Source organism: Orcinus orca, chromosome 19 (genome assembly GCF_937001465.1).
Source record: "Orcinus orca chromosome 19, mOrcOrc1.1, whole genome shotgun sequence".
NCBI lineage: Eukaryota > Metazoa > Chordata > Mammalia > Artiodactyla > Delphinidae > Orcinus > Orcinus orca.
The window spans coordinates 15,946,110-15,971,338 of NC_064577.1; the positions used below are offsets into that span (position 1 = coordinate 15,946,110).

The following is a 25,229-nucleotide window of genomic DNA, read 5'->3' on the forward strand; positions in this document are numbered from 1 at the left end:
GCATTTGGATAATAAGCCAGAGGAGATTTGGCAATTAAAAAACGTAAGGGAGGGACTTCTCTGGAGGCGCAGTGGTTAAGAATCCACCTGCCAACGCAGGGGACACAGGTTCGAGCCCTGGTCCGGGAAGATCCCACGTGCCGCGGAGAAGCTAAACCCGTGAGCCACAACTACTGAGCCTGCGCTCTGGAGCCCACGAACCACAACTACTGAGCCCACGTGCCGCAACTACTGAAGCCCGCGTGCCTAGAGCCTGTGCTCTGCAACAAAAGAAGCCACTGCAGTGAGAAGCCCGCGCACTGCGACAAAGAGTAGCTTCTGCTCGCTGCAACTAGAGAAAGCCCGCGTGCAGCAGCGAAGACCCAACGCAGCCAAAAATAAATAAATAAATAAAATCACAGTACTATAAATGATCAAAATGATGAAGAAAACACATAAGGGACATAAAAGGATGTCACGATAGTCCCACCTGGTCTGGTAACCCCACTCCCCAAGCCAATGTCTGGGTTTCCCTCCCAAGACCACGCAGGCTGCTGGGGAAGAATCTGAGCACGTGTGATTCGCTGGGAATTTCCAAAATAGAGACAAAGATGAGAGGAATAACAACAAAATCCAAATAATAAAAATAAATAAGTAAAGATCGCACTCCAGTTTCTGAGACACGGTTATGGCTTTTATAAACAGATATGCGTTCGTTGAGTGGGGCTTTGGGACATTCTGGTGACAGCTCTTCTGACACTTAGGAATTTAAACTTAGGAGCTCCCTGGCTTCTCCTTAATAGCAAAGTTTGCGAAACATTTTGTGCCGGTGGCCCCGCTTTATGTTTGAACACGATGCAGATGGCCCCCTGTCATTTCAGTTTCACCTCTCGTCGTAAAGCCCCAGGGAGACAGGGACCTTCTTCTCCTGCACCCGGTGGCCCCTGTTCTTTCCTTCATCTTCCCTGATTTAGCTTCAGAAAGATAGGGGCTCACATACAGAATGTGCAGGAATGGATCAATCTGAAAATGAAGTTTAATAAAGATGATAGACCTTTGATATGTCACTCATTCGTCCCTGTCAAACGTGTCACTTTTATAAACACAAGTTCCCCTGTATGGAGTAAAAAGAGGGGAAAGCAAGTCATTTTAAATATATCTCCACTCCTACCTTGAACTGGAAACATCTAAGGAGGTAGGTAACTGCTCCTAAAAGGGATGGTACACTGAAGCACTGCCACTGACCCAGTTCTTCTTGGCTTTCACTCGCTCAGGTAACCAGGTGAGTTTCTCCAAATCAGCGGATGCATTTGCCTTTGAGGAGGACAGCAGCGATGGGCTTTCTCCGGATCAGACTCGAGGTGAAGACGTCCAGGGCTCAGCAGGATCCCCCCCAGACATGAAAGCTACAGAGACCCCTTCGGCGGGTCCTCGGGGCAAAACCCAGGTAAACAAGCCACATCTCAGCCTGTCACCTCTTCAGTCTTGAAATCAGCGGTGCTGAGGTGGTTTTGCTTAGAGACCCCAGAGACGTCTCTTCATGGCACGTCATCTTGATCCTTCTTCTCACCCTGTTCGGTCCAGGGGTCTGTGTGTAAGGGCAAAAGCTTCCAGATAACACCGAAAGAGAATCCCCAGAAATAGGCCCTTTTGACTTACGTTTTCAGTATCTACTCTGTCAAGTAGATCTCTTTTATCTCCACTTTTAGAGACAAGGTAGAAATGAGGCTCTCCAAGATGAGATGACCAACCAACAGTCTCCTGGAGAGAAAGGGCCTCAGCAGGACTGGTTTCAAAGCCCACAGTCTTTCCAGGCACTGGGTTACCACCGTAGGACCCTGGGGAGCGGGAAGCAGAAGGCACTGATTGGCTACAAAGCTGGAGCCCCGAGCCAGTTCTACCCTTAGCAGGTGTCTACCTGCCGAACCCCTGGAGCAAGGACCACTTCCAGCCCCAGCCCAGACACAGCATTCCCCTTTTTCTGGACAAATCCACAGACTGTTGAGATGTGAGAAATGGATAGTGCACATACTGTTAAAAGCACATTTATAAGAAGCAGTATAATGACGGCTGACATCATCTACTGCCATTATTAGGTGCCCACTGTATACCAGGGCCAGTGCTAGGCACCTTGCAAGCGTTTTCTGTTAGATGTTGCGGAGAAGGAAGTGAGGCTGAGTAGCTGTGTGGCCCCAAGAGCATGCAGGGCCCCCCACCAACACCTGGAGCTCCCCCTCTATGAGCCACACCCAGGCTTGCCGGGACCTTTCCTTGGCCTGGCAGGGTGGTATTCCCAGAGCCCCCAGAGGAGATGAGTGTGAGGCCCACACAGGAGGGGGAGGGGTTGCACTCGTGGGACAACGAGATGTGAATCTTCCACCACATCCTGGCTCTGGAGAGAACCCTCCGACCTCAGCCCCTACCCTTCAGGAAGCGTTTACTCCTCTTGGCCTCACAGGAATTATTCGATGACTTGAAATCAGAGATTTTATATATATGATGTATATTTTATTAACAGATATTATTTTATATATTTTAATTATATAGAGATATCTCATTTTTATTATATATGGATATTTTATATCTGTATGTACTTCTAATTTTTTAAATTGAGGTATAATGGACAGATACCATTATATTAGTTTCAGGTGTACAACATAATTGTTTGATATTGTATATATCGCGAAATACACAATGTATACAATGTATACAATATCAGGTGTACAAAATAATTGCTTGATATTGTATCTATGGACATATACACGTGTATTGTGTATTTCACAATATATACGATAGATACAATATATCATTGTATGTACTGTGAAATGATCACCAGGGTAAGTCTAGTTCACATCCATCTCCGCACATGGTTACAAATTTTCTTTCTTGTGATGAGAGTCTTGTAAGATCTACTCTCAGCAACTTTCAGAGAGACAATACAGTATTGCTAACGATGGTCACCATGCTGTACATTACACCCCCAGGACTTACTGTAGAGCTGGATGTTTGTACTTTGTAAACCGTATTAGATAGTGTATTTGAAAACATTTTTACACTGTAAAGCATAGAGGGATCAGGGACAGTTTCAGGAATTATTTACCATGACCCTGTTTCCTGAAACTGTGCTGTTACCGGTCGTTGTCAGGCCCTTCTTCACTCCATCAGAACAAAACCAAGGCTGCCCAGGAGGAAATGTGGAACAGGAGGGAGACGGGAGACAGAAAAAGCAGAGCCAAAAGAGCCGTACGTTTATTGTGCAAGAGTTTATAATCAAAGCATTTTTCCTTCCCCTGCATCCCGCAGCTGGTCTCTGCAGCCCAACTTCTTTGATAACATCAAACAGTCCATCAGACCATTTGTACCTTATTACTCTGACAGTAAATTCCTCAGCTTCTGATTTAAAGATGCTTTGGGGAGAAGACGCATTCTTTTCTGTTTAACCTTCGGAGCGGGGCAAAAAGGGAACAAACACTGAACAATGCCAGGCAAAATGCAAAAATCATCTTATGTCAGTTCATCCGGCAACCTCATGTGACAGATGAGGGCACAGGCTCTGAGAGAAAGGGAGGCTGCAGACCTTTGATAGGTGCTGGGGCTCAGGGAAGGGCTGAGCCGCTCGGGGAGATCGTGGAGCAGCCCCTGCCCCTTTTTCAAAGTCATGGCCTAGGATTGTAGGGGAAAGAGAGAGGGCACTTGGTCCATTTCAGAGTCCTCTGCATACGGGAACGTGCCTTTCATAAAGGTTTTCCTGATACTACACACACACACTTACATATACACACATGTTCATATACACAGGTATACACACAGACACACGTGCAAAGGGATACATATATATATGCACACGTACATTACACAGGCATACACACAGACACACAGAGAGACACACATGCACACAAATACAGAGACCCAGATGCGTACACACACATACACATACCTACACACTTTCCCTCCATCTGCTAACCCCTGTTTCATCTAACTTTTTTGTTGTCCTACTTTCCCCCAAAGCTCCTACACCCACTTCTCCCACTTCCTCTCTTTTTCAGTCCCACTGTCAATTCCAACAGGTAGACCTAGCCGCAGGTAGGTGGAACCCTCACCCAGGGTGACCAGCTGTCCCAGTTTGCCTAGAACAGGCCAGTCCTATACCTGTCTGCTGGAATAATTATTAATCATGCCTGCTTTCTCTCTTAAAAGTGTCCTCAACTGGATGACAAAGTATATACACGACTCCTCCCGCTGGAGGACAGAATCTGATGTTCCTGAGATAAGAAGCTAGGATTAACACAGCAGACCTCGGGGGTGGGAGCGCGAGGCTCTCCCGCAACATTTCCACGTCACGCAGTCTTTACTCCCGCATCCTAATAATGCTAAACTTTGGATTTTTAGGATCTTATTTCTGGCTCAGAAAATGAAAGGAATGACTCGGCCCCCCAGCCCGGCAACCAGTCAGACCCGGGGAAGCAGGGGCTCGGCCCCCTGGGCAACCCCGTCCCTGTACACGCTGCTGTCAAGGTAAGGTGGGCCGGCCTCCACGCCCGTCTGAGCACTCAGCTCACAGGGCCAGCTCGGGGCAGGGAGTGCCGAGTTAGGTCTGTCAACGGGGGGAGCGTCACACGGACCCACGGACGTGTTCGATCCACCGGGAGCATCGCAAGACAGGAGTTGAGACCTGGGCCATCAGTGTATATGGACCAAGATGCTCTTGCCCAGCAGGGGTCTCCCCTGCAGACGAAGACCCCCGCTGGGCAATGTTTGCCCTTCTTTGGGATCACAGCTCAGCCAGCCTATTCCTGACCTAAAAGGCTTCATCGGCTCAGCCTAGAGATAGACACAACTGACTGCAGTGCACACAGGCTTTGTATGTGGCGTAAAACAGGTGTAGGGCAGCTGCATTTTATGCAAGGGAAGCAAACCTGAAGGCCTTGCCTACAGCAAACCCGATATCATTCAAGCCAGCCTCCCTATGGAAATAAAGACAAAGCAGAGGGTTACACTCACAAGAGACACATAACTACAAGCACGATCACATACTTTTGGTTTAAGTTTCTCAGGATTATATCTAATAGGTCACAGAGTACTTTCTCCTCAATTAACTGCCTGGTAGTCATTTGACTTTCTTCGTTTTATCCCAGATAACTTCTGATTGATTGGGGGGCATGTTCTCTCAGCTCTAAAGCCACCGCTTGATGCTGAGATGATTCTTAAGACACGTTTTTTGAAAAGGTTGTAAATTGAGTTAGAATCAATGCTAAAGTAACGGTGCCCACCCGCCGCCCCCGCCGCTGCATGTACACAGGAGTGGTTTTCATCTTATAAATGGATGGCGGGTATGTCCAATTCCCAGTAAAGCTCCCCAGACTGCAGTGGCTTCAACCCAGCCTACAGTCCACTCAGCTCAACAGCGTTGAAAATAAGTGGCATGGATGAATTTTGTTCCCTGCAAGTGGAGGGTGGAGGGGATGATTCACTGATTTCTAACGTTGTGTGCCAAGAGAAATTGCATCGGTATTTCTACCAAAGTATTTAAATTCTGCCTAATGCAAATGAGCAAAGCCTTCAGCCTCTTGGTACTAAGGGAGTATAATAGTTGCCCTGAGGAAGGACAGTCAGTTTCAACGAGGAGCAGGGTTGATAACCAGCTGGTCCAGCAGGACTTACGTGAAAGCCAACAGCTCTTCTGACTGGTCAGTGCCTGTGGGTTCTCAGCTGATGAATATTCATCATCTCTAAGCTAGGAGGCTACTAGAGGGCTTCTCAAAGAAGGAAGCAACCCAGCTAGGGGAAAACATCTCTGCCCTATCGACTGCGTAAGCTCCACATAAGGCCATTGAGAGCATGCACAAGAATACTCTGAAAACAAGGCCATGGAAAGAATGCACAAGAATACTCTGAAAACAAGGCCATGGAGAGAATGCACAAGAATACTCTTTGAAAACTGTAAAATCCTCTATAAGAGAACGGTGCTCACATTGCAGGCTCCAAGCAGTGCATATCAGGTTGAATAAAACATGATTCCTGGGCTTCCCTGGTGGCGCAGTGGTTGGGAGTCTGCCTGCCGATGCAGGGGACATGGGTTCATGCCCCGGTCCGGGAAGATCCCACATGCCGCGGAGTGGCTGGGCCCATGAGCCATGGCTGCTGAGCCTGTGCGTCCGGAGCCTGTGCTCCGCAACGGGAGAGGCCACAACAGTGAGAGGCCCGCATACTGCAAAAAAAAACAAAACCCCCCAAAAAAAGAAAACCATGATTCCTGCCCTCAAGGAGCCTACAATCTAGTCTGATATCACAGCCACCACTAGTCCATATGGGGCTTTGAGCAAGTAAGAAAAATGTGCCCCAAAGGACTTGAATAGACATTTCTCCAAAGATAAACAAATTGCCCAACAAGCACACGAGAAGGAGGTTCCATGTCATTCGTTGTCAGGGAAATGCAACTCCAAACCACGACAGAATACCACTTCACGCTAACCAGAATGGCTAAAATTTTAAAAATGGAAAATAATAAGTGTTGATGAGGGTGTGGAGAAATCGGCACCCTCGTGCACTGCTGATGGAGATGTGAAATGGCGCGTCTGCGTGGAATGCAGTTTGGTGGTTCCTCAGTAAATTAAACACGGAATGACCACGTAACCCAGCAAATTCCACTCCTAGATACACACCCAAAGGAACTGAAAACAGGTGTTCCAACAAAAATGTATGCGGGAATATTCATTGCAGCTCTATTCCCAATAGTCAAAAGTTGGAACTAAGCTAAATGTCCATCAAGCGAAGAATGGATAAACAGGGCATATCCATGCAGTGGAAGATTATTCAGCCAGAAAAGGGAGTGAAGCACTGATTCTTGCTACGGCGTGAATGAACCTTGAAAACATGCTGCGTGAAAGAAGCCAGACACAAAGCGCCACAGTGTCTGATTCCATTTTTATGCAGTTTTCGGAACGGGCACATCCGTGGAGACAGTAAGCACGTTCGCGGTTTCCAAGGGAAGCGGGGGATGGGGAGTGACCGCCTAATGGGGATGGAGTGACGTTTCGAGGTGATGAACATGCCCTGTAGCTGGGTAGCAGTGACGGTCGCACCACATCGTAAATGTGCTAAATGCCACTGGATTGAAAACGGTGACTGGGGATTTCTGTGTTCCTTGTATTTTACCGCAATACAGAAGGAGAGTCCCCTTCCCCAGGTGGCCACAGCCCCCCATCAGGGCCAGTAGCCTCGGGAGCAGACCTGGGGCTGGATGTCCGTCTCCCTCCCCCCTCAGCAGGGTCTGCAGCAGTGTGACCGTTACGGGGCAGCCTCGAGTGTCATGTGAGACATGCAGAGGAGAGACCTCACTGTGGGTTAGGAAAGGCTTCCCAGGTGAGCCAGGGTTTGAGCCAGCCTCGAAGGATGAGCCGACGTCAGACAGTAAGCAGAGGAGGGAGTCCCAGATGGCAGAAAATGACAAGGAGAAGAGTCAGGAGGGGTAAGCCATTGGAGAGGAGTATGTTTAGGCAGCTTGGTGATGGTCTCCTTTGCAGGCTGCAGTTTGGACTTCAGTGTGCCGTGCGGGATGGACAAACTGGGTGCAGGTGGCTTGGGGGGCGTGCTGCGTGCCCGGCGCAGTATGTGTGCGAATTCGAGGCAGAAGGCCTTTAGGAAGTCGTGCCCTGTCTAGCTGCAGACCCCACCACTCCCTCTTGCCTCACACTAACTTGCTTTATACATTCATGCCCAGGTCTTAAACCACTGGATTTGGGATCCAGGTCTGCTTTAGAAAGATGACTGTGCTCCCCTTCTATCGGCCATGCAGTTCTAGAAAGAAAACAAAAGCAAACCCACAGCCTTAGTATCCTCTGGTGTCAAAAATATGAAACTGTACAGTTCCAGGGATTCGGAGTTCCATGGGTTCAGCGGCCTTTGCCCCTCACTATCCAGAGAAAATGGTCCGATTTTCGTACCTTCTAAAATGTTCAGAGTCCCTATGTTAAGGCGACAGATAGAGAAAATGCCTTAGCCCCTGACTTAATTGCTAGACCCAGGGCTGCAGCTCCCCCAGACAAGCAAGTTCTAGGAGTGGGAGCGGAGGCTGCACCGGAGCAAAGCAGGGCAGAGCTGACTGTAGGAGCCCTGCAGAAACTCTCCCAAGTGCAGAAGACTGACTCACTACCTGGAGCGCTAACCGATGAATGAGCAGGGAGGAGAGCCCCCGGTCCACGGGAATACTTGAGTTCATTGTTCATTGGTCTCCAAGAAGAAGCCTCCCTGAGAAAACACAAAAAAGGCTTCGGTGGAGGGATGCGCTGAGTCAGAGAAAACTTTTGTGGTTAAAACGGGGAAGCTGCCCAGTCACAACATACCCGCCAGCTATTCAGGAGCCCCCTCTTCTGGACACTGCTGGTACCACACCTTCCCTCCCACTTGTCCCCAGATCCTCAAAAGACTCTACCATCACCATGTCTATGTTCCTTTCAATCTTCTGTAATAAAGTCAGGGTTTGGAAATGTATGTTTTTTAACCGATTCCAGTATGGATCTATTGCTTTCCAATCTATGGAGGCCTTTGGATTTTAGGAGTGGGTTATAAATATAATCACACTGTCCTTTGAAATCTGTTATTATTTCAACAGTATGTTTCACCATCCTTCCATTGATTACTGAGATCAAAAGTAGAGAATGTTTTTCCCAACTTGCAAGTGAGGTAATTGAGATGTCATGAAGTTGGATGATTGTACCATGTTCAAAAATGTGTCTTCACTTACGAGCCTGTGTCCTTAACTTTTTTCAAGGGTCCAAATCGTGCTTCATGATGGGTAACTTCTGGAAAGGTCCCAGTGGGTGACTAGCCCTTCTCATAGTCAATAAAGAATCTTTAGTTCAGAGGATGTCACTTCCTGATCTTATATCAGTGTTTGATGGGAAGGGGAATTGATCTTACGTTTGAGGTAACAAAGGTCCACATTCTGGATTTTCAGAGGCAAGCTGAACTTCATCTGAGTTTATGTCATTAATAAGTCAGCGTACTAAGGGCTTCACTAAAGGTGATTACATGCATACAGATGAAAGAGCTTTCTTCTGAATCCATCCCAAGAGCAGAATATCTCCTTCGTTAGGCCGTCAGGTGGTTTTGGGTTAAGAAGTTGTCCTCGGGCTTCCCTGGTGGCGCAGTGGTTGAGAGTCCGCCTGCCCATGCAGGGGACACGGGTTCGTGCCCCGGTCCGGGAAGATCCCACATGCCGCGGAGCAGCTGGGCCTGTGAGCCATGGCCGCTGAGCCTGCGTGTCCGGAGCCTGTGCTCCACAGCGGGGGAGGCCACGACAGTGAGAGGCCCGCGTACCACAATAAAAAAAAAAAAAAAAGAAGAAGGTGTCCTCATGAAACACAAGTGTACCTCTCCCTCTCCTCCGGGAAGGAAATTCTCCTGGAGCCACTTCTAAGGCTCACCCCGCCTCAGGGGTGTCCTTCCTTTGCGATGTCTTTGCAGTGGATTTGCCCGTTAGGTACCTTAACGTCCAGGATCTCTTTGTGCATCCTGCCTTTGCTGTATTGTGTGTCGGGGGTTCAGGAACATCCATCCCATGAAACCTCCTAGAGATATACTCATGATGCCAAGCCATTCCCATCCATCACCTAAAGCACATGCCGTTTCTCCATCCGCTTTGCAGTCCAAGTCCTTGAGCGACAGTAAGAACCGCCACAAAAAGCCCAAGGACCCCAAGCCAAAGGTGAAGAAGCTCAAATATCACCAGTACATCCCCCCGGACCAGAAGGCCGAGAAGTCCCCTCCGCCCATGGATTCCGCCTACGCCCGGCTGCTCCAGCAGCAGCAGCTGTTCTTGCAGCTGCAGATCCTCAGTCAGCAGCAACAGCACTGCTTCAGCTACCCCGGGCTCCACCAAGCTCAGCTCAAGTAAGTCAGGCAAGCCCAGGCTGGCGCCTGGGGGCAGACGCTGCTGGTGGCTTATCTGGCCGAGGCCCCGGGGCCAGCCCCTGGGGACCCAGCGAGTCCTGCGCTGCACCGCATCCCGGTCCGGTGTGTTTAGAGCGTGACGGTTCAGAAACCACGCCCACTTTTTCAGGGACGGAAGGCCGGGAGGAAGCAGGTACATCAGTGCCCCTGGTAAGAGGCCTCTTTGGGGAAAGTATTAGCGCTAGAGAACGGAGGGGAGGAGCCATCTAAGAATGTAACGCTGGAATTGGGAGCCAGTCCAATACGGATTACGTTTCAGGAATTGGCTCAGGGCTGAGTGACTGGGTGACAGCCCCAAAGATTGACTCCTGAGCCCAGTGTGTGATCTCACAGTTAGGTCACCTTGTAAAGGGTCTTTCCCCTCAACCATAAAGTTGGGATGTAGGTTCCCCCACCTGCCTCTGTTCAACCTCGGGTCATGCTGGTGATTGTGCCACGTGCTGTACGCGATCAAGCTTCGTGCGCACGCTCCTTCCTCCCCAGGACAGGGCATCTGCTAAATCACAGATGGACGGGCCTCTCCCGCGGCCACAGTCTCCACCACTCCCTCTTGTCTCCCCAAAACTAGCTTGAGGGGTGCTTGCCGCTTGCCATCTGGCCCACTCTGGTTCTTCCTCACCCTGCCACTTCTACTGATTTATTATTACGTTGCACTGATTATTGTTGCTGATGTATTTATTATTACACGCCTGATCCTTCTGGGCAATTAGCTTGTAATCCAATCTAATTGCAAGCCACCCCCTAAGGGTTCTGGCCACCCAGTTTTCCCCACACTGCCAAGCAACTCTCTGACACCAGCTGGGTGTTCTACAATTCAACTCAATTCCGATGCTCTCTCCCCGGAGATCGTGTCAGATCCCGCAGGTTGAGGGCTCAGTCCCACAAGACTGTCCCCTCCCCCTTCGGACACCAATCACAAGTCCAAGTTGTCACCTGTGCTTCTGACAGACCAGCTACAGATGGGAGGTTCCAACAATCCCCTCCTTGGGTTCGATTAATTTGCTAGAGTGGCTCAGGGAACTCAGAGAAACATTTTACTTACTAGGTAACCGGTTTATTGTAAAGGCACGTAACTCCCCATGGGAACAGCCAGATGGATGAGACGCTTGGGGCAGGGTACATGGGAGGCAGGCAGAGCATCTATGGCCCCTCCAGGTGCACCAGCCTCCCCAAGTCTCCACATGCTACCCAACCCAGAAGCTCTCCAAACCCCATCCTTTTGGGTTTTTATAGAGACGTCATTACATAGGCACGGTTGATTAGATCATTGGCCATTGCCGATCAGTTCAACCTCCAGCCCTCTGTCCTCCCCAGAGGTCGGGAGCAAGACTAAAAGTTCCAACCCTCTAATCACATGATTGGTTCTCCAGGCCACCACCCTCCATCCTTAGGTGGCTTCCAAGAGTCACCTCATTAGGATAACAAAAGACAGCTCTGCGCTCTCATGACTTAGGAAATCCCAAGGGTTTTAGGAGCTAGGCCAGAAACCAGGATGAAGACCAAATATATATTTCCTATTCTAAATCACAGTATCGCACCCCCAGATGTATAGCTGACTGTATTTGATGATAATTTTAAGTGCCTCTTTTCTGTTTGTTTTTCAGGGAACCAAATGAGCAGGTGGTCAGAAATCCAAACCCTCCTTTAGCACCGCTGAGCAATACCCCTTTGTCTCCTGCCAAAAACAGTTTTTCTGGACAAACTGGTGTCTCTTCTCTCAAGCCAGGCCCGCTCCCATCCAACCTAGATGATCTGAAGGTATACGGTTTGACATGATTTTCTTTCTTTCTTTCTTTTTTTAACAAATATATATATATTTTTAACCACTGTGGTTGGATACCCAATAGAACAGAAGACTGCGGGCTCCCAGCTCAGCTCTTCTCTTAATGTTTCTGCCTCTCACATTCCTCCTTTGCAATGAGTCATTGTAAGAGTCAAATAGAATCGTGTACGTGCTAGCCCTTAGCGCAGAGGGCGGCTTTGAGATTGATACAAGTTTCCGATGGCCAACTTCACGATGAACTTTTACCAGTCTCTTGAAATAAGAAAAACAAGAGCCACGTCAAGAGCTTTTCATGAATCTAACTGCGTTCAATGTATCTGACCAGTCTTTATTTGAAGTATTTATTTCCCCACAATGTTTTGAATGTCAAAACGTCCTTTCCATCGGGAAATGATGGCAGCAGTGGATAGAAGTTGAGTGTTTCTGGTGTTTTATTTCTTTTTCTTCCATCAGGATGCTATTAAATACGGAGAATAGTCCTTACTCAACAAGGTAAAACGTTGGGAACCCTATGTCGATAATATCATTTAAGACCAGGTGCTGTTCTATTATGAAATCCCCAGTTCTGAGAACTTCTGCGCTGAAGTGTAGCAGCAGCTTGTTAAGGGATACACGTGCGCTAGCAGTTGACTCTGGACCACACTCATGGATCTCAGTTCACTGAAAGGACGCTGGCCTTTGAGTTGAACCTGGTGTGTTTCAGAGCAGTCCTCAGGATCGGTAGATTCGTCTGTCTGGTGTTTACAAAAGGACAGAAAAGGATGGAGGCAGGGCCCTTCCGGGTCTCCAGTGCGTGGGCACACCTCCCTCCAATGCCTACTGCAGCTCCATGATTGCACCTCTTTACCTAGTTTCCACCCCACCGATTACTCTTCTCCCCAAGAGGATCTTATTATTTTTCCCAAAAAACACTAAATTCCTAAAGGCCCCCGTGGTCCTCACTGGGCCAGTCCTATGGCCCTTCCCCAGCCCTCAGTCCTCCTTGGTCATCCTTCTTCCCATGCTCAGCCCTCAGTCATTCTCTCTTTTGGGGGAAAAGTAGGATTGGGACTCTTTCAAATTAGAGGAAGTTCAGTGGCCACCAAATGTCAACACTGGTAGATAAAATGTATCTTGGGCTTTGATATCAAAGGTTTCTCTGTTCCTTACACTTGGAATAAAAATGCTTAGGTTTTGTCGAGTTTGTTTCAGTTTGGCAGCTGTAAACCTAGAGGAGGATGTCAGGTGTATGATGATGCTCTGCAGAGCGGTGGCCCCTCACCCTCCACACCCCCACAGATCATCAATCCATAGAGACAGAAGTAGCTCCTCTCACCTGGAAGACTTTATGCTAAGTGAAATAAACCAGACACAAAGGGACAAATATTGTGTGCATCCACTTCTGTGAGGTCCCTGGAGTCCTCAAATTCATAGAGGCAGAAAGTAGAATGTTGGTTCCCAGGGGAGAGGGGAATAAAGGGTGAGTGTTTCCTGAGTACAGAGGTTCAATTTGAGATGATGAAAAAGTTCTGGAGATGGGTGGTGGTGATATTTGCACAACATCGTGAATGTACTTAATGCCACTGAACTGTACCCTTACACATTATTAAATGGTAACTTTTATGTCATATGTCTTCTACAAAGATTTTTTTTTTTTAAGTAGTCTATCTCTGGATGGGAGCTCAGATCACGTAGGACTGGAGATGTCTTGGCCCCAAAGAAAACATAGTCCAGCTATGATGTGCCTATCAGAGCCCCTAGAGGTGGTTTCCTTGGCGTGCACATGTGCAGAATCATTGGCTGGTTATAGTTACAGTAATTAACAGAGGTATAAGGAGATGGTGGTGGTGACAGTGGGAACTACCATTTTTTGAGTATAAACTATCGGTCGGCCAGCTTTCAGAGGTTTGCTTTAGAATTGAGTTTGGGAGTGTTCCTTCCTCTGCAATTTTTCGGCATAGTTTCAGAAGGAGAGGGGTTAACTCGTCTCTAAATGTTTGATGGAATTCACCTGTGAAGCCACCTGGTCCTGGTCTTTTGTTTGTTGGGAGTTTTTAAATCACAGTTTCAATTTCAGTACTTGTGATTGGTCTGTTCATATTGTCTATTTCTTCCTGGTTCAGTCTTGGGAGATTGTACCTTTCTGAGAATTTGTCCACTTCTTCCAGGTTGTCCATTTTATTGGCATAGTAGTCTCTTAGGATCCTTTGTATTTCTGTGGTGTCCACTGTTTACTTCTTTTTCGTTTCTAATTTTATTGATTTGAGCCCTCTCCCTTTTTTTTCTTGATGAGTCTGGCTAAAAGTTTATCAGTTTTGTTTACTTTGAGATTTGGTTTAATTTTTGCCCCACAAGATAAGTTTTAAATGTAAACATAATAAATCAGGATCTTAAAGAGGTTAAGTGAAATGCAAGTTAACCAGCTTCTACGTGACAAAACTGGGGCTTGAACTCAAGTGACTGATATCAAAGGCTTTGCTATTGTCATTCTTGAGAGTGGAAAGGGGGCGGGGGGTAGACGGGAGAAACCTGAACTGGGCTTGACTACTGGGTGTATGGGGAGAGGTGTCACCTGGGAGAGTTACAGCAGTAGCAGAAATTGGGAGGGTAGACTGAGGAGATGGTTTCAAGGTATGTTGGCAAGTTCTTTCAGTTTAGAAAAGTTGAGCACAAGTACCAGGAGGACAACCAAGAGAAAAAGTCTAGGCAGTTTCCATCAGTTAGACGTATATTAGCCTCGCTCAGCTCACCTGTGCTGTCAGGGATAGGAACAGAAATCTTGGAATCGTTTGTATAGTAGGGAGGGTTGGAAGTAGAGCAGCAAGTGAGATAGAAGGAGAACAAAATGGAAAGAGTGGGAGGGAAGGATGGAGAAGGCGGAAAGGAAGGAGAGAAGAGGAATAAAGGAGGTGAATGATGGAAACATTTAGGGAAAGGAAGAAATCAGAGGACTTAATGAAGGTAACCCTCAAAAAAAGTAATCAGAAAGGTAAGGCAATGAAGGTGATGTTTTCCAGAAAAATGCTTATGTTTTGCTTCATAGAAGTAAAAGGGGAAGGGCTTCCCTGGTGGCGCAGTGGTTGAGAGTCCGCCTGCCGATGCTGGGGACACGGGTTCGTGCCCCGGTCCGGGAAGATCCCACATGCCGCGGAGCGGCTGGGCCCGTGAGCCATGGCCGCTGAGCCTGCGCGTCTGGAGCCTGTGCTCCGCAACGGGAGAGGCCACAACAGTGAGAGGTCCGCGTACCACAAAAAAAAAAAAGAAAGAAAGAAAAAAAAAGAAGTGAAAGGGGAAAGGCACTGAGAAAAAAATTTGATTTCTCATTAAAAAGTTCTAAGTGGAAATTTGACAGTATATGGATTTTTTTGTATCCTGCTTCTAACAAACTGGAGAGTCAGAGAACCAGAGAGCATGGGGGGTCGGGGGAGGAGAGAGAAAGTAAATGGGAAGTTTAAAAAATTGGGAAAATATTTGATGGATATTAAGAAATAATTATTCATCTTTTTAGGTGTGACAATGATCTTATATCTATATTTTTTAAGTACTTACTTTTTAGACAAAGATACCAAAATATTTACAGATTAAAATGTATAACTTGCTTCCACATAATTCAGGAAATGTAGGGGAAGAAGTAGTTTGGGGTGTAAATCAAACAAGATTGGCGTATAAATGAAACAAATGCGGGCTGATAATCGTCAGAGCTGGTTAATGGGTTTGTGGGTTCGCTACACTTTTCTATTTACTTTTGTGTATGTTTGAAATTTTTCGTAATAAATGGTTTAAAGTTTTATCAACGATTAAAACCCCAGGGAGGGACTTCCCTGGTGGTCCAGTGGTTAAGACTCTGTGCTTCAAATGCAGGGAGTGCGGGTTCGATCCCTGGTCGGGGAATTAGAATCCCACATGCTGCATGACACAGCCAAAAAATTAATTAATTAAAAAAATAAAACACCAGGGAATGTAAGAAAGAGGTTTATACAAATCTTTGTCCCAGGCAAGCCTACACAGCATAATATTCTGAAATTTATAGCAAACTGGACTGAACAAGTATTCATTTTATTTTAGAATATGAGCCGCATTATTTAATAATGTTGTTTAAATTATTCAGTGCCAGAGCAGATTCTAAAAATAAACGTAGAGCTCATTAATTTTAAGTAACTCTAAATTAAAACAGTAATGAGCTGCCATCTTGCACTTTTTCAAACCAGCAAATCTAAAAGAAAATGGTAAAACAATGCTAGCCAGGCTGGGGGGCCGAGAGCGTATTTTATTGCTTGTGGTATGGTAAGTTATTCAAATCCTTTTTGAGATAACTTTTAAAATAACTCTTAATGTAATATATATTCACTATTGAAATATGATAGCGTATAAAAAAGTGAAGAGTATTTTTTTTTTGGTTGCACATCATGTGGAATCTTAGTTCCCTGGCCAGGGATCGAACCTGCGCCCCCTGCAGTGGAAGGCGCAGTTTTAACCACTGGACCAGCAGGGAAGTCCCAAGTATTTTAAAAGACAATTAACTCACAGATTCTGTATCCTTCTAGACTTAAAATATGCATGAACGTGTTTGGTTTTAAAATAATTATTTTAAAATAATTATGTGAGCGTATACTTCGGGCATGCTCTTTTATTTTATTTATCATGGACTTTTTCATAACGTTTAATATTCAATAAGATTTTTCTTTTTAATACTGGCATATCATTTCTCCACCTCGTTGACATCCCTCTATTGGACTTTTAACTTGCTTCCAAATTTTTGCTATTAAAAATATAATTTGTGGGCTTCCCTGGTGGCGCAGTGGTTGAGAGTCCGCCTGCCGATGCTGGGGACACGGGTTCGTGCCCTGGTCCAGAAAGATCCCACATGCCGCGGAGCGGCTGGTCCCGTGAGCCATGGCCGCTGGGGCTGCGCGTCTGGAGCCTGTGCTCCGCAACGGGAGAGGCCACAACAGTGAGAGGCCCGCGTATCGCAAAAAATATATATATATATATATAAAATTTGTACACACATTTATTAATTTCTCTAATTATCTCCCCAGGCTAAATACATGGGAGTGGAACTTCTAAAATATATAACTATTTTTAAGAACTCTTGATCCATATGGCCCCATTCCTGTCCTGAACATTTGTGCCAATCTATTCCCAGAGGTAGTGTGTTAGGGCAGCACTTCTCAAGCCTGAATGTGCCCAGTGAACCACCTGGGGCTCGTGGTGAAATGCAGATTCTGATTTGATAGGTGTGGGGAGGGGCCTGAGATTCTGCATGTCTCCTGTAAGCTCCAGATGCTGTCTGATGCTGCTGGTCCAAAGACCACACTTGGAATAGCAAGGTATTAAAAAGCTTTTTTTTCTTAACATTTTTATTCAATTATTTTTCTGCTACTTCACTGACACAGTGTTATTATTCATTTCTTTGTCGATTTGATGAATACAAAGCTAGGTACATACTTATTTTATTTGCATTTCTTGGAACACTAATGATGGTACACATATGTTATTGGCCATTTTTCTTTTAATTTTATCTTTTGTTTGTGAAGGATTGGATCATGTCCATTACCCAGTTTTATACTGGGTGTCAGTCTTTTTCTTTTGATACATTGAGCTTACGAACACTTTATTACTTGCCCTGCAATTACTGTTTTAATGAGATGACTGTTTGCATTTGAATTTTCTTCCAGTATTTTTGACTTATAGTTTTCAATTTTTGTGGTCAATATTTTTATTATTACTTTCTTTGCTTTGAGGCTTGAAAGATCTTTCCCTGCAAAGTATCAGAAGAATATTTCCCTATAGATTTCTGGCTGTTTTATGGAATTATTGACATTTAGGTATTTAATATATTTCCCATTTTAATTACAAAAGTAATATGCTGATGTGGGCTATTTTGGAAATACAGATAAGGAGAACGATTGTTAACATTTTAGCATATTTTTATCTAGACATTTTCATCTTGCAAGCATAGGTTTAAGTATATATATATATATATATATATATACACACACATATACACACATACACATGTTTATATAATTCTTATAGAAATAGAATCAAGCAATTCAAACATTTCTCACTTAATCATATACCATAAATAATTACTCATTATTCTATATCGACAAATAGCATCAGTTTTAATGGATCTAAAGTGTTCTATCATGTCTATCATATTTTTACATATCTGATTTATGAACACATGGAATTATTTCAACGCTGCAATTTTATATTATATATATATATATTATATAAAATTGCAGCGTTGAAATAATTCCATGTGAATCAACATAATAATAATAGCAAACACACTGCACTAACAATTTGTGAGGCACTACTCCAAGCCCTTTACAAATTTTAGGCCATTTTAATCCTCACAAAAATGTATAAGGGAGGTACTGCCAGACCCATTTTACAGAAAGATCACTGAGCTGGGAAGAGGCAGGGCCAGGATTTGAATGATGCTCTCATCTCCACACACACTTCTCTCAGTATATGACTGTTACCAAGCCAGTCAGTAAAATTAGGACATCGATGGTGAGGCAGAACTGCAAGGCTGAGAACCTGGTCCTGAGACCAGTAGCATCTGCATCCTCTGGGAACTTGCTAGAAACCCAGATTCTCAGCCCCCAACTCAGACCTGCTGAATCAGGAACCCCGGGCTGGGGCCCAGCTGTGCTGTAATGCTCTTGCCAGTGGTGGCAAAGAGGTGGTGGACAGGGCACTCAACTAGGATGCAGAGGTCCTGGGGCGTCAGCCTGCTTTGATGTTGTGGGTTGAGGGTTGATGTCCAAACCCAGGCAGGTATCAGTTTTCTCACCTGTAAAGTGGGGACAAGGACCCAGATGGGGGTTGGAGAGCAGTAGACCAGATAACCGCCGTGGTTCATTTGAGCTGGACATTTCTATAATCTGGACCCGTGAAAGCATGGTGTATGCCAATATTTTCAAATCAGTAAAATTGTGCAAAACCGTCGAACATCTGGTGTAGGCGAGGAAATCGGAAACAAGGAAGGGGACAGTATAAAATCCCATTCGTGATGTCTTAAAGTTTCTGTAACAATAAATACATTTTTAAAAGATTGTCATTAAGCAGCACTAACGACGGCCTGGTTTCTTTAGGTCTCTGAGTTAAGACAGCAGCTTCGAATACGAGGTTTGCCGGTGTCCGGCACCAAGACGGCCCTCATGGACCGGCTTCGGCCCTTCCAGGACTGTTCTGGGAACCCTGTGCCCAACTTCGGTGACATAACGACTGTCACTTTTCCTGTGACACCCAGCAACGCGCTGCCCAATTACCAGTCCTCCCCGTCCACCGGCGCCTTGTCCAACGGCTTCTACCACTTCGGCAGCACGAGCTCCAGCCCCCCAATCTCGCCCGCCTCTTCGGACCTGTCGGTGGCGGGGTCCCTGCCGGACACCTTCAACGATGCCTCCCCATCCTTTGGCCTGCATCCGTCCCCAGTCCACGCGTGCCCCGAGGAAAGCCTCATGGGCAGTCTAAACGGGGGTTCCATCCCTCCCGAGCTGGACGGACTGGACTCCGAGAAGGACAAGATGCTGGTGGAGAAGCAGAAGGTGATCAACGAGCTCACCTGGAAGCTCCAGCAAGAACAGAGGCAGGTGGAGGAGCTGAGGCTGCAGCTGCAGAAGCACAAGAGGAGCAACTGTCCCGAGAAGAAGCTGCTGCCTTTCCCGGCTGCCCCCATCAAGCAGGAAGACGCCACCTCCAGCTGTCCGTTCGCGTCCCCGCAAATAGCTGTGAAAAGACAGAGCGCCTGCTCCGAGGGCCAGCCGCCGGCTCGTGAAGATGCTCAGCTCCTGCCCCTCGGGAACGCTCACTGTGCGGAGCCCTCGGGTCAAACCAGCGTACTTTCTTCCACATTCCTCAGCCCGCAGTGCTCCCCGCAGCATTCGCCCCTCGGGGCTGTGAAAAGCCCGCAGCACATCAGTTTGCCCCCCTCGCCAAACAACCATTACTTCCTACCCACATCTTCGGGCGCCCAAGGAGAAGAGCACAGGGTCTCCTCACCTGTCGGCAGCCAGGTGCGTACTGCACAGGTAAGAACTCCTGGCCCCATGCCTGGTGAACCCGTCTTCCTGGAAGCGGGACGTGGACGTGCAGCTGCTACAGAGCTGACGTTGGAACTTTTCACGGGGAGGGTTCGCCACAAACCCAGTAGCAGCTGCCTGACGCCACGATGCACAAGCGTTTACAGTAGAACGAACTCGCTTCCGAGACTAGCGTGGCTTGTTCTGGAAAGGGCTAGATCATGAATGGTTTTGGCTTTGTGGGATGTACAGTCTCTGTCACAGCTCCTCAGCCCCATGCCTGGATCACGAAAGCAGCCATAGACAACTGGTAAACGAATGCACGTGGCTGTGTTCCAGTGAAACTTCATTTACAAAAACAAGCCAGGGGCTGGATCTGGCTCGTGGGGCTGTTCCCAGGACCCCTTGGTATCAAGCCTTACCATAGGCCAAACCAACTCATCAAGAGGGCCAGAGAGGGAGTTACCATGGCCATGTCATGGTCTGCACGGTGCAGATCTTTACCTACGGTGTGCCAGGCTCTGTTCTAGTCTCTGGGGATTAGTGCTGAGCTGGCCAAACAAAATCCCTATTCTCATGGGGAGACAGATAGTAAACAAAAGGTATAAGTAAGTGTTTAACACATTAGAAGATGATACATTTTACAGAAAAAAGGCAGAGAAGGGAGATTAGGAGTTTGGAAGTTTACAACTTTAAAGGGAAGGGCCCGGGACATTTGAAGGAGGTAAAGGAGAAAACCTTGTAAATACTTGAGGCAAAGGCATTGCAGGTGAAGGAGGAGCAGCAAGTGCAAGGGCCCTGTGGTAGGAACACGTGTGGAATGTTCAAGGACCAGAAAGAAACCAGTGTGTTTGGTGCAGAGCGAGAGTAGGGATGGCTTAGAACAGTGACCCGTTCAAAGACTAGACCAAGGTGACCATCCAGGACTTTCCTTTTATCCATGAAAACAAAGAATTATTAGGAAAGTCTCTTTGAGAAAGACAGTTACGTTATCAAAAGATTCTGGAATCCATGTTATTAGAAAGGGAATAGGAAAAACACTTACATTAATTGGATGCCTGCCGTGTACCGGGTAATAAGAGGCATGTACATGAGTCATCTCATTCATTGTCACAACAACCTTACGAGTTCCAATTTATCACTCTTTGCTATTGAGGAAAATAAGGCCCAGGGAGGTGAAGCCAGTTGCCCAGCGTCACAGGAACCTAGGTTTATCAGATTCTAAAATGCATGCCCTTTTCCCACTGAATATTCTCTACCCTGGGCGTATGAGGCGTGGCCATAGGTAAGGCGAATACATTTTTATGAACCCACCAGAACAACACATTCACGTGAATGGTGCTCAGACCTCAGTCAGCACTCTGGGAGGAGCTGAAACTCACACGGATTACCATCCTCATTGACAACAGGTATTGAGCGCCTCATGGCCTAGGCAACAAAGGTAAAAATAGCTCTTGAAATACACAGCTGTGGACCAGAAGGGGCTCAATTGAAGGATATCGATACTCTCAAGAAGAACTACCATTTGTACAGTCATTGATGGTTTACAAAGCACTCTTTGTAAAGACATGAATGATTCCATAATAAAAAAAAAATTAAAAGGTAAAGAGCAATATAGGATAACATCACTGATGGGCACTTTTGACATTAAATGCCACCCAGAGCATGGCAGTGGGTATTGATCATGAAGTGCTAGAAAAGTCTGGAAGGCTTTGCAAAGGGGTTGAACTTGAGAAGTGGAGTTGGAGAAGGAGGGTCGGGAAAAGATCATTCCATGTGAAGAAACACAGGGAGGGAGTGTGTCCAGGGCCCGGAGGGGTTAGTAGAATTTAAGCTCGCAGAGGGAAATCGTACTCGACTGTGGAGTGTCTTGAAGACTTATCCTGGTTAGATGTGGAGACCCTACGATGTAGATGTGTGGAAACCATGGAAAGTTTGTGAACTGATACGTCCAAAGCCAGATCTGAGACTTTGGTGATGGAATTCAGGGAGGTTTGGAAAGATGAGATACCAGGGCAGGGACTAGTTGTCTCAGCAAAGGTTACCCTCAGATATGCTGCTGGTGGCCATTTAATTTGTCCTTCTTCCTTTCTACAGAACTCAGGGGCACGTGAGGGCCATCCTTCAAGCTTCTCTCCCCAGCCTTCCAGCCTTCACCCCTCTTTCTCTGGAGCCCAGGCAGACAGCAGTCATGGTGCCGGGGGCAACTCTTGTCCCAAAAGCCCAGGTGTACAGCAAAAGGTAGGCACCTGGGAAGAGGTTTAAACTGGGGGTTGGCTTTGCCTCTTCTCTCTCTGTGGCCCCTGTTCTCCAAATGTTGAGGTTCAAAGGCAGAAAGAAATTACATTTTGGATAGAAACAAGTCCACTTGAAAAGGACAGAAATGGATGTACAGATAAAAGTGAGGGTATTCCAAGGCACTGTTTCCAGGGTTCATCCCAGAAATCATGCCAACTAACACGGCCTTGGTATGTTTGCGAAACATCATGGCAAACAGACCTGGTTCAGTGAAGTTCAAGATTGGAGTCAGGGCTCATGGGAAAAAAATGTGGAGAAAGAAGTAGTGGGTCCTCGGAAAGGACTGGAGAGATGCAGAAAGTTGGAATCACGGTGCAAAAGGGAAGAGATGTTACGTGTCAGCAGGTGGGACAATCGGGGATATAAAAGATGCGGATACATGTCAGCAGGTGGGACAATCGGGGATATAAAAGATGCGGGACACAGGGAATTCAAGGAGCAGTGGGAAGATGGTAAAAAGGAGACAAATGGGCTTCCCTGGTGGCACAGTGGTTGAGAGTCCACCTGCCGATGCAGGGGATGCGGGTTCGTGCCCCGGTCCGGGAAGATCCCACATGCCGCGGAGCGGCTGGGCCCGTGAGCCATGGCCACTGAGCCTGCGCGTCCGGAGCCTGTGCTCCGCAACGGGAGAGGCCACAACAGTGAGAGGCCCACGTACCAGAAAAAAAAAAAAAAAAAAAGGAGACAAACGTGAGACGGCCATGACACAAAAGTGCTGCAGGCCCCAGGGCAGGGCATCCTGAGGGGACAGAGACCCTGAAAGGTCCCAGGCACTGCACAGAATGCTCTCACAATCCCCAAGGCTGGCTCATGAAGAGATACCCTGGCAACACCTGCCTGCAACTGTCTGCATATACATCCACTTAGGAATGAAACGGGGTGGGAGATAAATCACTCTGGAAATTCCTGGGTTGGTGGAGCTCTTCATGTCTGATTGGATGGACCCTTTGCTTTATTTTCTTTTCTCATCTCACTTTCTCCCAACAGACAGGGTGTACCTTAGAGGGGGGAAATGAATTTTCGAGGTTCCCATCCTGAGACGCCTCCAGCTTTGAGTCCATAGTGATGTGTACCATTGTTAATATGTATCTGTGGTATATATGTAACATAAATTTAAGCCCCAGCTTTTGTTTTGCCTTAAGTCAATGTTTGCAGAATTTAGCCTGTAGTTTCTAAAACAGAAGCTGTACCGTTTCCGACGCATGGATTGATTGTCTTTCTCTGCGTTTTACTCACCCAGATGGCTGGTTTACACTCTTCTGATAAGTCAGGGCCAAAGTTTTCACTTCCATCCCCAACTTTTTCTAAGTCAACTTCAGCAGTTTCAGAGATAAGCCAGCCTCCATCCTATGAAGATGCAGTAAAGCAGGTAAGCACATGATCTGGTCTTTACGGAAGAGTAGGCTGACTCAGTGGACGTGTTTTTACATGATGCGGCCTCACGCGTGGAGATTCTGTTGTTGAGCGTGTCTGTCACCTCCCTGCTGGAATGAGCAAAATGTCTAGATGCTCACTGTGGGGATGTGTTGTGTGTGTACAGATGCTGCCTGAGGCAGAGAGAGAAGAGGTTGGCTGGACGCCCAGATGCCTGGGCTTCATGCCAGCTGCCTCTCCCACTACCGTTGGGCAAGTATTCAACTTCTCTTACATAAAATGGGGACGATATCTACTGCATAAGGATTTCAGATGATGCAGCATTTATCACATTGTCCAGACATGGGATAGGTACTCAAATATATGAGAGGAATTGCTGGGCCAGTCGTTTCTAAGTTTCTTCCTAGCTTCAAAATTCAGTGATCCTAGTAAAATATGAATGGTTGTAGAAGCTGGGTAATCGTGGAGGTTTGTTGTAGCCTCCACTTCCATTTATGTTTGGAAAATTTTCAACTAATAAGTAAAAAAAAAAAAGAAAAAACCAGCAATGCGTGATCTTATATTTCAAATGGCCTGAATGTGGATAAAGTATCACGTGGCCCTCTGTGTGTGCTCAACCCAGAAAATACCATCTCCATCGGTGGCTGCCCCCTGGTATCCTGCAGAGCAAAGTCAGCCTGCAGTTAGATTTCATTTAGATGAGAGAGTGTTTTAAATATCGGGAAATTTTATGCAAAACGTAGGCTTTCCCATTTCTGAAAAAAAATCAGAGAACTGGCAACCCGGAGGCACATCTCTGCCAGACAACCATTGCCTGAAACAAAGTATCGTCGCCTCCTTGGATCAGAACATGTGTTCTAGCCTCTACCCCTCTCTCTCTCTTGCTCTGTGTTTGGCTTATTTACATGACCTGCCAGACCTTGTAGGCATTTAATGCAAATGATTCGTTCTCTAAGCAGTGCTCTCACCCATGTTGATCATTGATGCCTGTGTTTATTGGGACCCAGCTCTCAGAAGAGTGAGATCCAATTATGCCTCTGTTCTCCCCATTCCTGTCCCCTGGTATCTGTAAACATCAACACATCCTTCTTGGTTTCAAAAGAAAAAAAAAAAGGCCAGGCAAAGTGGACTTCCATAAACGGACTCTGCTTCACAACTCAGATGAGCCAGAGGGGAAGGTGTAGTCCCTACAAACGTTGATAGATTCCACAAGCTATCACAATGAGGAACCAGAGAAATGTGAACCACGTTCTTGGGTCACATCCTCAGCAGCCAAATGGAAGGCAGAGCTGAGTCACCTCATTTCTTATTTTGTTTATTTGGGTTCTCTTTTCTTCTTGGTGAGTCTGGCCAGAGGTTTGTCAATTTTGTTTACCCTTCCAAAGAACCAGCCTTTGGTTTTATTGATTTTTTTCCTATTGTTCTTTAATTCTTCCTTCCTTCTGCTGACTTTAGGTTTTGTTTGTTCTTTTTCCAGTTCTTTTAGGTGGTAAGTTGAAAATTTTCTTGTTTTTTTGAGGAAGGCACGTATCACTATGAATTTCCCTCTAAGAACTGCTTTTGCGGCATCCCATAGGTTTTGTACGGTTGTGTTTTCACTGTCAGTTTTCTCTGGATATTTTTAAATGTCCTCTTCGATTTCATCGCTGACCCACTGGTTTTTTTAGTAGCATGTAGTTTAGTCTCCATGTAAGCATTTTTTTCTCATTTCTTTTTCTGTGGTTGGTTTCTAGTTTCATGCCATTGTGATCAGAAGCGATGCTTGAACTAACTTCTGTCCTCTTAAATTTGTTGAGGCTTGTTTTGTGTCCTACCCAAGTCACTTC

At 46.5% G+C, this 25,229-nt stretch overlaps 1 protein-coding gene across 1 annotated transcript in view; it reads left to right on the forward strand.

The window, feature by feature from the left end:
• MYOCD (myocardin) overlaps nt 1-25,229 on the forward strand; it is a 97,061-nt gene that overhangs the window by 64,797 nt on the left and 7,035 nt on the right. The window contains exons 6-12 of the mRNA XM_004266827.3: nt 1,254-1,426; nt 4,369-4,494; nt 9,626-9,870; nt 11,535-11,688; nt 18,802-19,740; nt 21,829-21,972; nt 23,270-23,398. Coding sequence (XP_004266875.1) covers nt 1,254-1,426; nt 4,369-4,494; nt 9,626-9,870; nt 11,535-11,688; nt 18,802-19,740; nt 21,829-21,972; nt 23,270-23,398 — 1,910 coding nt within the window. The remainder of the gene's footprint in view (nt 1-1,253; nt 1,427-4,368; nt 4,495-9,625; nt 9,871-11,534; nt 11,689-18,801; nt 19,741-21,828; nt 21,973-23,269; nt 23,399-25,229) is intronic.